This window comes from Drosophila simulans, chromosome 3R, assembly GCF_016746395.2.
Source record: "Drosophila simulans strain w501 chromosome 3R, Prin_Dsim_3.1, whole genome shotgun sequence".
Classification (NCBI taxonomy): domain Eukaryota; kingdom Metazoa; phylum Arthropoda; class Insecta; order Diptera; family Drosophilidae; genus Drosophila; species Drosophila simulans.
In genome coordinates, this window is record NC_052523.2 from 8,566,543 (window position 1) to 8,580,468 (window position 13,926).

At 44.7% G+C, this 13,926-nt stretch overlaps 4 protein-coding genes across 8 annotated transcripts; 2 read left to right on the forward strand and 2 right to left on the reverse strand.

Moving 5' to 3' along the window:
- Positions 1–127: 127 nt before the first annotated feature.
- LOC6739740 (nudC domain-containing protein 3) lies at positions 128–1,377 on the forward strand. The gene is made up of 3 exons (XM_002076597.4): positions 128–333; positions 392–924; positions 986–1,377. Exons 1-3 carry the CDS (start codon positions 233–235, stop codon positions 1,270–1,272), a joined length of 921 nt encoding a protein of 306 aa, XP_002076633.2. The 5' UTR covers positions 128–232; the 3' UTR covers positions 1,273–1,377.
- Positions 1,300–2,429, reverse strand: LOC6727655 (nurim homolog). The gene is made up of 2 exons (XM_016175502.2): positions 1,909–2,429; positions 1,300–1,849 (listed from the first exon to the last, which is right to left on the reverse strand). Exons 1-2 carry the CDS (start codon positions 2,233–2,235, stop codon positions 1,415–1,417), a joined length of 762 nt encoding a protein of 253 aa, XP_016034246.1. The 5' UTR covers positions 2,236–2,429; the 3' UTR covers positions 1,300–1,414.
- A 3-nt stretch (positions 2,430–2,432) lies between these two features.
- Positions 2,433–10,956, forward strand: LOC6727656 (ribosome-binding protein 1). Of its 5 annotated transcripts, none has more exons than XM_016176522.3 (7): positions 2,433–2,566; positions 6,959–8,300; positions 8,388–9,050; positions 9,402–9,497; positions 9,608–10,066; positions 10,130–10,252; positions 10,314–10,956. In XM_016176522.3, exons 2-6 carry the CDS (start codon positions 7,017–7,019, stop codon positions 10,250–10,252), a joined length of 2,625 nt encoding a protein of 874 aa, XP_016034253.1. In that variant the 5' UTR covers positions 2,433–2,566; positions 6,959–7,016; the 3' UTR covers positions 10,314–10,956. The 5 variants fall into 5 exon arrangements, with proteins under 5 accessions (XP_016034253.1, XP_016034252.1, XP_016034248.1 ...); XM_016176517.3 differs by having other exon boundaries at positions 2,514–2,621; XM_039295269.2 differs by lacking the exon at positions 2,433–2,566 and adding an exon at positions 5,911–5,928.
- Positions 10,957–11,310: 354 nt separating this feature from the next.
- Positions 11,311–13,923, reverse strand: LOC6727657 (dual specificity protein kinase TTK). The gene is made up of 4 exons (XM_016175501.3): positions 13,589–13,923; positions 12,250–13,263; positions 11,629–12,184; positions 11,311–11,555 (listed from the first exon to the last, which is right to left on the reverse strand). The coding sequence occupies exons 1-4, from the start codon at positions 13,783–13,785 to the stop codon at positions 11,424–11,426; spliced, it is 1,899 nt and encodes a 632-aa protein (XP_016034254.1). The 5' UTR covers positions 13,786–13,923; the 3' UTR covers positions 11,311–11,423.
- Positions 13,924–13,926: the final 3 nt, after the last annotated feature.

Sequence of the window (13,926 nt, forward strand, 5' to 3'; positions counted from 1 at the left end):
GGTAACAAAACTAGGTTTTGTTAATTCGATCAACAAATGGCTTATTGACCTTATTTTCTAATAGAACTAGATTCCTATTATTATTATATATGTTGACCACACCTTAACATCTTTAAAATATATCAATAAGCTATCACCGTTTTAAATGTATTGTTATCGATAGACGTGCACAACAGATGTTAAGTTAAAAGCAGCTTAAATATTTTAGTTTTCGGTTACTATTCCTAAAAAAATGGAATTTCAGCGAAACGATGCTATGCTAATGGAAATTCTGCAGGATCGGAAAACAATTACCGGTTTCCTGGACTCCATTTTCGGTTTTCTGCGACGCAAGTAAAAGATTTTATCTCAAGATCCTTAACAAAACTGTAGACCCATTTCCCTTTTTTAGCACCGATTTTTATCACACTAAACGCGATGAATCGGATAAAATAGGCTTTCCCAAAGGCGTGAGGGATCAGATTCTATATGGCGCCATGCAGCGCTACGATCCGGATTGCTTGCTCCAATCCCTGACCGCGGAAGGAGGTGCAGATGATGGAGAAACGGCTCCGCCTGCCGTCGAAGAAGTGGTTCTGGAAAGCGAAGATGTTCCTCAGGACGAGGAAATGGAACCCATAGAAAACCAGCCGCCACAAAAAGGGAAGGAGCAGTCAAAGTTCTCCCCCAGCGACTACAAAAACGGAGATGTGTTCGAATCGCACTGCTGGTCACAAACCCTGAAGGAAGTGGAGGTGCAGGCTCTGCTTCCCAAGGATCATCAAACGGCGAAGAAGCTGCACATTTCTATTCAGGCCCAGCACATCAAAGTGAGCAGCAAGCATAGCCCAGAGACGGTCATCCTCAATGGAAACCTGAGCCAGCGGATTAAACACAACGAGGCGGTGTGGACAATTGACCAGAACCGATTGATCATAAGTTGCGGTAAGCATTCACCTAAAACATCTTCATAAACCATTTTAATATATATATTCCCCAACTGTAGATAAAGCAAAGGAGCTCTGGTGGGAGCGGCTCTTCGAAGGTGATCCAGAAATCGATGCCAAGAAGATTGAATGCGAACGCTATATCGATGATTTGCCGGAGGAAACCCAGGCCACCATTGAAAAGCTTAGAGTCCAGCAGTTGGCAGCAGACAAGCAACAAAACGAAATTCAGACATCAAGCCCCGACCAAGCTATAACCCTGGATCGCTTGAAAGCTGCCTGGGATGCCGAAGGTTCGCCGTTTAAAGGACAGCCCTTTGATCCTTCTATCGTAAGAATGACTTAAATTTTAAAATAAAGCTAGCAATAGTAGTAGAATAGTAGTTTCGTTCTGATTCGGAAACGGAAATTGTTAGAAAAGTATTATTCAATACAAACTCATGTCAACTTACAACTAGATCTTAGTAAGAACACTTTGGAGATTAAGTTTACTGGGCCTTCAGTTCGAGTTTCTTGCGCTGCAGTTGAATCTTCTGATAGGCCACATCCTTCTTATCTGTGGACCAGGCCAGGTACATGTAGGTGGTCAGGAGCAAGGCCATGACTAGCCGATCCACGCTCATCACATTCGTGGCGAACAGGATGACCGACAGGCCCACAAACGAGGGATGTCTCACATGGGCGTACAGATTGCGCAATTCCCCGGATTTGTAGCTGATGGGCGGTCCGTAGGCCTTCAGATCGTAGTAGGCTTGCTTGACGCCCAGCAGCTCTGGCAGATCCATCACCAAACTGCCACCAAAGATGACCACCCAGCAGATGCCATGGGTGATCACGAAGGTCCACCAAAGCGGAGCACTCTGCTCCACATCGATTTGCCACAGAACAATCGACTGTGCGGGCAGCCAGTTGGCGATCAAATACTGAAATGTCCAAAGTTGCAGTTGGCAGCTATTTCTGTACAATTTGTCGGTATACAAACATGTAAACAAAGCGATGACGTCAGGCTATAAATAGTGCGCTCCGCACCCGACAAGCCCAACTTGGCCAGCAGCTTCTTGACTACGGCTGACTTGAGGAAGCTGTGCTGGAAGATGAATCCGATCAGGTAGAGGGTATCGAACACCACGGGTCCATAGGCGGTCTGCAGGCGCGACTTGTTGTCCAGTAAATTGAAAATCCAGGTGTGCGCCTTGGAAATCAAACGAGGCGTCGAGAGGAACATCATAAGGCTGCCAACCACGTACAGGGAGTACGCGAATGTGGCCAAGGATGCCAATAGCACTACGGACTTGGCAATCGATGTCATTCTTGTCAGGAAAATTGAGAAAATAGGTATTTATTTTGAGATAATCAAAACAAATTCAATGAACGTTTGGGTGAGCTAATCAGTGCGACCATGGCACAGTCGCGATAAAATCTCCGGTGAAGAATTTCAATTTGGTTTGTGTCTACGATAAAACATCGCTCTGCCAATATAGTGTGTCTCGGCTACAAAAACATCGCGCATCTTGCAGGTGGTTCGAGTCGTCGCTACATGTCCAAATTTAGGATTATTTTGTGACTGGCGGGATTTTTGGGGTATGTCGCCACGGTCACTCTGTTTGCAAATGTTTCAATTTTCCCACTAACGAAAAAGTGTAAGTCCGCAGCCGAAAGGCATAAGAAAGTTAAGAAAGAGTTGAAAAGTTGCAAGTAAGACCTAGTTTGATAAAGCGTATCTAAGTCCAAGAAAAGTGATGAAAAAACTGTCGACGCGACAACCTCCCACACACACACACTCAAACAGGCGCAGCGCTCCGGCACACACATACACAAGTGGCTTGCAAATGGCGGATGCGTTTCCAACAAAAAGAAAAGAAGAAGGAAAAGAAAGACTGCATTGTAAATGTGAAATGTTGTGAAAATTGTTGACGTTGCAAGTGGCTTAAAATCGGCAGAAAATCAGCGTTAGAAGTATAGAGGCTGTTGATAAGAAGGGTAGAGCGGTGTATGTGTATGTGTGTAAGTGCAGTGCGACGCCCTTTTGTCTTGAGAGGAAAAAGGAAGCCACTACTTTATTTATCGGTGTGCAATTATTCAAGCTGCCAATTAGCAGCCGACACACTTTCACTGCTCCCCATTGCTTAATTATGAGCAAAGGGGACAGCTGACTGCTTTGAATTGCCAAAAATCTCGGGCGCCGCCGTCTGGCCGGGCCCTTGCCCCCGCCCTGCCACATATGTTGTTCGCTGATTTTATCAAAGAAAAAGACAAGAAATGAGCATAATTGATGCGCTGACCTCACCACACACACACACACACACACATAAGCATATGCGGGCTTATCAAAGGAGCGAGAGCGGAGGAGAGCTCAAAAGAGAGAGCGGGCAGAGCAGAGCGGCTGCAGTCCAATAAATCATGGACTCAAAAATCGTTCGTCATCGGGGAAAACCAATTGACAATCAACAAATGCTATCGACGTCTACGTCAGCAATCAATAACCATTAACCGCCAGCTTTAGACAATATCAATTTGCCTATTTATAGCCTTTATGAGTCACTCCACCTTTTAGACCAACCTTCCATCTGTGGACCAAAAGAAAAAATTAGGGAAACGAACTTGGAACCTGACGCTCCCACGCAGGAATAACAAGAAGACACCACACACCGCAAAAATAAAACATGCCACGCTCTCTTTCCCACAGAGAAAAATAAAGCAGCATTGCATGTTGCATAAATGTTACGGGAGAAAAAGACGAAGAGTAGGGAGCAGTGCTTTCTAAAATTAAAACTCTTGAGCCGCTGAAAATAGCAGGGGCAAAAAATGCATTTATGAATAAATAGATGAAAAATAATGAATGAGTGCGAGTACGCTCTCGCTGTCAGCGGTGACAGAGAGAGCGAGAAAAGCACTTGCACCGTTATCAGTGATGCTGCTGCGAAAGCGAGCTAGTAAAAGTATAATTTCAAATTATTATTTTAAGAAGGAACAAAGAAAATATAAAATGGAGAACCTGGTTAAATTTTAAATAGATTGGAAGTTTTCAGTTTTAAAAAGTTATTAGGATATGTAAGTTGATTATGAAAAATAGCAATTTTTTGTAGAAACATTTATACATTTATAATTAGCACAAGGTTTTAATAATTTCACATAGTTGCGAGGATCAATAACTTTTTATTTCCATTTGAAGAGATGTAATCGCATAGGGCGAAGGTCAAGTGACCCACTTCAAACACGCCGCCTCCAAAGGCCAGAAAATGGTCAACTTGGCATTTCTGGCCGGTGCTCACCGACAGGGGAGAAATTCCATGTGCCAGCAAGTGCGAGTGTGTGTGTGAGCAGGCAGCTAATTGAACACTGGGGCGCCGCAAAAGGAAAGGGGGAGGGAGGCAGGGAAGCAACGGCACAGAAAGATAGAAGGAAAAACGGGAAAATTAGGCCAACTGTGCAGTTCGATGTCAGTTTGCCAGTTTGTCCGTTTGCCAGTTTGCCAGTTTGTCAGTTGGCTGTAACGAGGCCGAGCAGCCAGCGTGTTTTGCATGCTGTTCGACCATAATACATAATTATTTATAGATGGTCATAATGATAATTGGCAGCAAGATTTCGACTTTCACACACTCGTTTATACAAAAACTCACACAAAACCGCTGGCGAGTCACACTCACGCACACATGGGCGCTTTTCTTCCGGTTGATGACCTTTACCGGCGTTTTTATTGTGCTTTTTATTCTCTTTTGGCTTTGGCTCTCTTCTGCCGCCGCCACTTCTGCTGCTTCTTCCTCCCCCGCCACAATACGCACGGAATCGGAATCCGCAGCCCGGACTTTACTTACTTTCCGTTAAACGCCATCGATTTGTTTGACGGAAACCCGTTCCCATTGTGCCATTAAATATTAATTTAACTTTGTGGTCAGTCCACCCATCCGTAGAAATGAATGTCGGCTTTATAGTACTAGATAAAAGACAATTGGACCTGTAAAAACTTTCATAAATTGCAGTGAAGATGTTTTAAACCATCTAAAGTTTCACAATGATCGCAGTACAACAGTTGGAATCACTAAAAATGGTTACATTTGTTAATAAGAGAAGTCTTGAAATGAAATTAAGAAGTAAAAACTTTACCATCTTATAGATAGAGTAAACCTGGAAAGATTTGCTGTATAAGGATTATTCATTTACCCAGTATCACGTATCCCAGTATTTTTGAAAGCCCCTTTGAAATGTTTGTTGATTGTGGATAAGAAGAAACCGAAACACAGCCAGAATCTTCTAGCCAGAAACATGACGCGAGCCAGCAAAGCAGCAGAAATAAGAAGCCAGAACTTGACAAACCAACAGAGGAAAATAAATACCCGACCTGCCAGTTATCGCAGCCGCAGAGAGCAACAACCTTGAATTGAAATTTTTGCAATTTGTGAATTCTTCCACTGAGCTCGCGGAGCCAGCGAAATTTCAAGTTTTGTTCTAACTGTTTGTGGTGGGAGCGAAGAGAGAAAAGTGCCACGGAGCGCAAGCACACTGAGAATAATACTTGCTGTTCCTGCTTTACCTTTAAAAAAATGTACAAACTAAGAAATATAAATTATTTGAAGGTTTCAAAGTTAACTTGTCAAAGTAAATATATAAACGTAATTAATTTTTATGGTACAAGTAATGTCATCATATATTTTAAACTCAAGACCTATTGCAATTTTGTTTGCTGATTCTTCATTAATATCTCTTGCTCTTATAAAACGTAACTTTCACTTACGTTGCCCTACACATTAAAAGCCAGACTTGAAAGAAAACATACAGAAAACAACACATTCATACATAAATATTTAGTCGATCTTGGGAATGCTTCAAGTGTAGAGAGCTGAGGAGAGATCTCGAGTTGCGAGCCCAGCTCTGCTGCGAATCTTTTCACTAGCCTTTGGCATTCGCATCGCGTCCATCGGAAGAGACTCGTGGAGTTTAACGAAAATAGATTAAACAGTGCTGATTTTTTTGCCAGTGAGCGAATTGGCAAATTTGCATACGTGTGCGTCAGAACCTAGACTTTGAGTTATTTTAAATTGTTATTCTTTTTTCGGATTGTCTTGTGAGTTCCTTTCAATCTGCGTCAACACCTTTGGCTGCTGGGAATGTCTACCAACTTTCGTTCAAGGCTGCACAGCAGCTGCTTCATAAGCTAATTTTATTCTTTGTGACTTTGGCGGCTCCCCTCTGCTGCCCGGAATACATTTTTCCGTCTTAATCGCTGGGTTCTTTGAGGAATCGATAATTCCAGCTGGGATTTCTTATCGCCCTGCCTGAATGAAATTCAAATGACCTTTTTGCCTAAATTTGAAATTCATGGGGATTTATTGGCGAGTTGGGCCATGCGGATTTCCACTGTATAATCCGGAATACCAGGAATATTGAGCGATTCAGCAGTGCATTTGTTTTTATCTCAGCAGAGCAAAAACAACAATGAAATTATCAACCGCACAGCGTTTTATTAATATAACGTCCAGCGAGCCCAGTCAACTGCAGCAATAACAACGTGTTTATACAAAAGGAGAACTTGTGTTGGGCTGTGAACCATTTTCCGGCCGGTAAACCGATAAGCACGTTCAACTCAAACAATCCGGCTATATACAGCGTAATTGCCATTGAATGTAGTGGCGTTGATCTGCCTTTTTTAGTGGGCATTTCTTCGGCGTTTTTCGATTTTTGAGCCCCACGTCATCAGTTTGTACTAAATTGTAGCGGTTCTCAGGCTGAAAAAAGCTGATAATGCTACGAAATGAGTTTGATAGCAAAAGTTTATACACAAGTGACCCTAAAGAGCATTTCTAACATTTCCACACTTGAGATTATTTTTTGCTCTGTTGGTTGCTTTCCCTGGAAACCAAACAGGGGAAACGTGGCCGTAATTCCGGGTTTCCCCTTATTAATAAACTCGAATATTATTGTTTAGTTTTTTTCATATGTATTTACACCTGCCAATGCAAATACCTAGAAATAGATACCTTATAATATGGCTAAATTGGAAAAAATACTAAAGAGAATCTCTATTTATTCAACAGCATTCGCAAAGGAGATCCCTGAGAAAAATCCACGGCTCAACCGGAAAGTTATGCAAATATGGACTTCCACATACTGATCGTCATCGGTTGTGTGGTCAGCGCCTCGCTGCTCTCGTTCCTGTTCATCAATAAGATCTTCCGGCGCAAGACTTTCGAGGAGGTGGTGGCCGAGAAGCGAGCCCTGAGCGCCAATCTCTACAAGGCGTCCGGTGGCGCCGCTACCAAGAAGCCCAAGAAGAAGGAACTTAAGCGCGAAAAGAAGCAACGTCAGCGGGAACAGCAGCGGGATGTGAACAACGAGCCGGAACCAGAGGAAGCCGAAGACTACTCCGATGGTCAGTCGGAGGGTCAGGGCTCCGTGGCTGGCGAGGAACCCGGTCTGTCCAAGCAGCATGTTGAATTTGAACCCGATGCAGAGGTACTCACTGATCAGCGACGACCCAGTAGCGTGGCTGAGAAGGAGAACCAACCTTCTGGGGCTGGCAAAAAGGGAAAGAAGGATAAGCGTAACGGAGCCAACAACAAGACAGCCGGAATCCTGGTCAACAAGAACGAAACTGTTGCTGTTAAGCCTCCAGCTAACGCCGAGGAGACACCAACTTTGAATAATTTTGAAACCAAGGTCCCTAAGGATGTGGTGGAGCTGAAGAAGCAGGAGCAAAAGGAACGAAAAGAGGACAACAACAACAAGCAGCAAAGTCAGAAAAAGATCGCCGGAGGCAATGTGTCCAAGAAGGAGAAGGTCGCAGCTGTCGAAACTGAGGCACCCGTAGTGACCAAGCAGATCCTCAAGCAACAGCAGCAGCAGCAGAATGGCTCACCCAAAACGCAGCACAACCAGGCCAACAACAAGACCAAGCAGCAGCAGCAAAACAAGAAACAGAATCATAAGGAAACCCTTTCGACTAAGGACTTGGCTCATGCTTTGGATAAACTGGCCGATCACCAGAACCAGACCATTGGCGTTAACGCTCTGATGAATGTGTTTTCCCGTGCCGAGCTAAATCGCTCTGAGATTCAGATACTCATCGACTATCTGCTAAACAAGCAACAGGATATGCCCTCTTCGCACTCTGAGTGGTCGGATGACATCTGCCAGAAACTCAAGCGCCAGCTGGAGGAGAAGGAAAAACTGCTCGCCGAGGAGCAGGAGGCCTCCATCGGAATTCAGGCTAAGCTGCGCGAACTGCGCCAAGAGGTTAACACAGAACGCGCCCAAATGCATGCCCGAAACCAGGCCTATATCGATAAATTGCAAGGCAAGGAGCAGGAGCTAGCCGCCCTCAACCAGGAGCTCTCCAGTCTGAATGACAAGTTGACGCTTGAGCGACAGCAGCTTACGGTAAGAACAGCTTCTGAAGTTTATGGGAATATTTTCAAACAGAGCCTATATTCTAATTGGTTACAAATAATTCATTCTTTGTTTTAGACCCTTCGGAGGGAGAAGCAAGCCAATTCGCAGGATCTGGTTCAGTTGCAACGTTTGCAACAGGATCTCGCACACAAGGAAAAGTGCCTGGCGGAAATGACCGCATTCGTTAATGCAGAGACCCAGCAGAAGAACGAGGTGATTCAACAGCAGGCTCAGCAGCTGCAAGCCCTGGAGTTGCAACGCGAAGAGCTGGAAGCGCGCCAGAACAACAGCATCTTTGAGCTGGAGCAGCGCAAGCAGCTGGAGGCGGAGAACGCCGACCTCAAGCAGGAGCTGAGCTCTGTTCAACAGACTCAGTCGGAGCTACAGCGCGTCCACGCCGCCGAGTTGCAGGAGCTGCGACAGAACTTGTCCGTCCTGGAGGCCCGCAACGTTGCGCTCAGCCAACAGCTCACCCAAGCCGCCAACAGCGCGGTTCAGGCCACCGCCGCCCAGTCGGAGCAGGCCCAGGTTCAGACCGAAGCGCTGGCTCAGAAGCAGCAGGAGCTGAGTGCTCTTCGCTCGCAGGTTGGCTCGCTGACGGATGCCCAGGCCCAGCAGCAGAAGCAAGCCAACGCTCTGCAGTCGCAGCTCCAGGAGGCTCAGCAGCGGGCCGATCAGCTGCAGGCCAAGGAGCAACATCTGCAACAGGAGCTCCAGGAGCAGCGGGAGAAAAACAATGTGAGTAGAGATGAATTCGGCAACTAGAAATATATTATAAATCTTCTTTTTGTGTTGCATACCCATTACATTCCCTAATTACCAACCACCTATTTTAAACTTTATTGCACTTTACTTTGTAATCCCTGAAATTGATGTATATATATGTCAAGACTTATGCATGAAGATTAATAATGAATACAGATGATTAAATTGAAAAGGATTTCAAAACAATTTAAACCAAACTAAGTGTAATCCTGAAGCGTTGCATTCAAGTTGTTATGCCGTCGTTCGTTCTGCCTGTTGCATCTGCATCCTTTGTGTGCTTTTTCTGAATCCTTTACTAATTGCCACGTATTCGTGTTTCGTCAGGACGTGCGTATGAAAAATTGGAAGTTGATTGAAGCGTTGCAAAATGCCGAAGCATTAACAGCTAAGACGAAAACAAATTCAGCGCAGTCCGTAGGCGTAAGTGCATGATCTTTGTCAGCTTCTTCTGCTTGCCTATATGATTTCATTTGAAAATTCGTAGAGCCTAATTCATTTTAAATTGTAATTGTATGCATTAATCTTTGCAGCAACAACACAAAGAGCTGCAGCTGCAGCAACAGAAGGCCGTGGCCGCCAATGGAGGTGGTAGTGCCAGTTCAGCCAAGAGCGAGCAGCAGAGGATCCGGGATCTCTACCAGCGCCTTTATCCCGACGCTGTGAAAGCGCAGTCGGGAAATGCCCTGCAAGCATCCTTTGACCAGTGGCTGGAACAGGTCCTGGCCACCCATGTCAAGCAGCAGCAGGATAAGCTGCGGCAGAAGCTTGATGCGGAGAAGTCCGAGAAGCAGAGCAGCAGTAGTCATAAGTCCACACAATCAAACAACAGTAGCAGTAGCAACCACAATAGCACCCACAACAATATTAGTAGCAATAATAGTAGTTCGAATAGCCAATCCTCCTCCGCCGTCGAGCAGCAGGAGCTGCACAAACAGAACCTGCAGCTGCGGGAGTGCAACGACAAGCTCACCCAGCTGGTCACCAAGACGGTAAGTACTTTTGCCTTATAGTAATTTATAATCGATCAAGTGACAATTACATCTTACGAACAGACCAACACATTGATGGACTTGGAAGACCGTGCTCGTGAGCAGGACGAGCACTGGCGTGGCATCGTCGAGCAGAAGGAGCAGCTGATCCTTACCCTGCAGCAGCATGCCTCAAACGGAGAATAGGTAAGAAATTTTGTTGCTAGTCTATGATAACTAGGTTTAAAATATGTTTTTTCTTCTGCAGGACATTTAATGTCGAAACAGATGCGGAAAGGGAAGGAGGCCAACAACGACGATAAACTGACAAGCAACCGCAGAGTTTGTCCAACTTCCATAAGAACAGCAAAAGTAAAAAAGAAACAACTCTAAAAATCTATTAAGTTTAAAGTTAATGTAACAAAAAAAAAAAAAAGGCGAGGAAAAAGTAAACTTAAAGCATGCCCCACAACAGCAACATTTAACATTTTATAGTAGCGAGAACCAACAATTATGAGAATGAAGAACTATGGAACGCTTTAAGAAATTATATACACATAACTAAAGCAAGATAATGATAACAATCGAAACTTGTGCAATGTTAAACGAGAAGAGAAGAAATGCTAGCAAAGGAAAAGTCCGACTCTGATTACAGAAACAGGCAATTTCCACCCAAGCCCTCCCAAGAAAAAGCAAACCAACCCGGAAAAACCGCGAAAATCCATTGCTGCTGCTACTTTCTAATTATTATTTAACCCATACTTTGCATGCGATTATTTTTGTGTTATACTTGCATTTAAAACGCGCTTTAAACAATTGTATATGTATCTTATGTTAAGCAAATGAATTTAAAACCCAGCTACTTAAAATGCAAATACACATAAAATAAACAAACTAATAGTATGAACGTACGTATGCTCTTGTACTTGGGCCATTGTGAATTTTGTATGTTTTCCATTAATGTTTTCTGTTTTTCTGTGAACTTTTAATTTTCCGCCGCTAGGCAGCGCAAAGTATTTAATCCCAGGAAGAGCAAATGGCAGCAGCAACATTTAATTAAGCGTAAATAAACAAGAAAACAACTATTTTTATATAAAACTGAATGAGAACCTATCTTATAAGTAAACGCAAATTAAACACGAATGCTAACTAGCAATCTATTGTCGGAACCTGTTGCATGCGACATACTGAAAAATTAGGCAAACCAACAAATTCAAGCCCATCAGCAACCACAACAAACAAAAGAACGAGCTATAACAGCATTATAAGGATTTATGATGTTTAATTTACGATAAATGAGAATTAAATATATACACACACATATGAGAAAGACATTTGACCTTTGACATTTCACTAATAAATAGCTGAGCTTTCGTGCTTAATTGCTGTTGGCGGTTCTGCTGGGTATCTGCAGGTTCTGCAGCGGAATGATCATATGGAATGGGTACTGTAGTAGTTCGGTGCACGACGGCCGCTTTTTGGGATTCAGCTGGAGGCAGTTCTTGGCCATCTGCAAATAGAGCAGAGATAGTTGGATTCGAAATATTTCTAAGTGTAAAAGCCTCGTCCTGCCCAACACTCACATGAACCAGCATGATGGGATAGTAGGGTGGAATGGCGGGATACTCGATGCTGGTGCACGGTGCGGTGATTGCACTCATCTTAGCATAGACGTTTCGGATGTGGCCAAACGGCGTCTTTTGGTAGAGTAGCAGGTAAAGGATGCAGCCCAGCGACCACACGTCCGATTTGGTCGAGATCTTGATCTTGGGCTGATCGGCTTTGCGCATCGGACTATTCCCCGTGGAGGTGTCCGTCAATGCCTCCGGACTAATGTAGTTAAAGGTGCCCGCCTGCGAGAATTTGATGATGCTCGTCGAGTCCACAGCGATATTGCTGGCTATGCCAAAATCGATCAACTTCAGTCTGCCGCTGACCATCAGGAAATTTGCCGGCTTGAGATCCGAATGGATGACACCGTGTTGGTGAATGTAGTTGACCGCTTGCAGCATTTGGTACAGGATGTTCATCAGGCTATAGAGAGGAAGGTTGGTGGTGTAGCTCTGCAGGATCTTGTTCAAGTCGCAGTCGCCTTTCTCCATCACCATGTACAGCTTGGACTCCTCGCGCACAAGTTGACTAAGGAGAAAAAAGAGTTCTTAAACAGTGACGTTACCAAGAAGTCAGTATTTAGAAATATTTACTAATCGTAAAGTGCCACAACGCAAACGTTCCCTTGTAGCTTTGCCAGAAGTTTGGTTTCGTTTAGATATCCCTGCACCACTTGTGGATCGGCCTGCAGATCCACCACCTTCAGGGCGAACTCATTTCCGGAATCCGATCGGCGTGCCAAATAAACAGAGCTGGAGCCGCCACAGCCCAGTTTCTTGTCAATCGTATACTCATGATTCTTGATTTTTAAAATATTAGATGTCTTGTGAGATGGGTGGGAAGGCTCTGGAGGTACAGCAACTGCGGGAATCAGCACCTGCTCCTTTGGTTCCACAATATCCACCTTGGCTGGCGCGTTATCCTTGTCCGTCTCCCGGAAAACATTATCTAGGGACTTCTTGGAAGGGTGCTGATTCTTTGGTGGTTCTGCCTTTTTCGGAGGCTCTGGAATGTCCGGGCTTTCTGTGATGGTGTCGCACAGGGAGAAGCTTATGCTATCGGAGGCCACTGGAGCAGCACGACTCACGGTCATGGGTGTTTGGAAGAGTACTTTCTGCGCACGGAAGTCATTGGACACCGCACTCCGACTTTTTCCAGCTAGTGTGGAACCAATTGTTCGCACTTGTGGGGTGATGAAGTCTGCATCCGGCTTCGTCTTCGAGGTGGAGGCTAATTCATTACGCAGTGGCGTCTCTGTCTCTTGGAGTGGGCGCCTTTCGGTGACACTTGGTGCAGCTTGAAGCGTGGGCGCTGTCTTTTTGACCACTTGTTTTTCCGAGTTCGCAACAGGTGATCCTTGACTGCTGCAGTTGATGCCCATGTCGTTGAATCTTCCCAGGAACGAGAGATTCGAATCGGATTGTTTGAGGGGGACGGCACTTGATGTTTTACGAGTGGTAATGTTGCTGTTGCTGTTTGTTAACTCTTGGGATGGGCTCAGCACAAAGGAATCGTTTAGGATGGCGCAGTTAAGGTTGTGATTGCTCTTGATGTCCTCCTCGTCGCTGTCCGAATCCATCATAGTCAACTCGGACACTCGACGAGGTCTAGAATCGATAAAAACGTTGAATATAGAATTAATAACCATTTCTAGGTGATCTTGTAACACAAATCCCTCGACTTGTGGGTTAATATAGATTCACTTAGATGGGCTTGACTTTTAAGGTGTATAATAAGTCTAGAAGATAAAGGTTAGTCTCCATGGACAGACCAACTAGAAAAGAAAAGACCTTTAGACAATGACGACCCAAAAGGGATCTGGAATTCCTGGAAGAATTCATGGAAAATGAGATCCTTGCAGACTTGGGAGGACTTATGTATGGGGAACAGGTGATATTATGCGATACTGGACATTGCTGTCCCAGTTCTTACAGCATATTTGTGGGCAGGGGATGCGGTTCGTTCTCCTTGCCTCTCGTTTGGACTTGGAAAGACGCCACTGGCTGCTGTTTTCGTTCTCCCGCCGCCGCTTGTCGTGGTCGGTATGGCGTGTTAAAGTCGTCCTCCGAGTCGGAGTCCAGTCCCAGTGCCATCATGTCCTTGGTGCGGCGGGGCACAGGCGTGGTCATCTTGCAACCCGATTTATTCTGCCCGACAAATAGTTAAAAATCCAATTGCAAATCAAATGCGGGGTTTAAATTTGTTTTTTATTCAAGTGTGACCGAAGTTCAAAATTTAAAACATCCGCCGAAGCGCGCTGAATGAAGCCT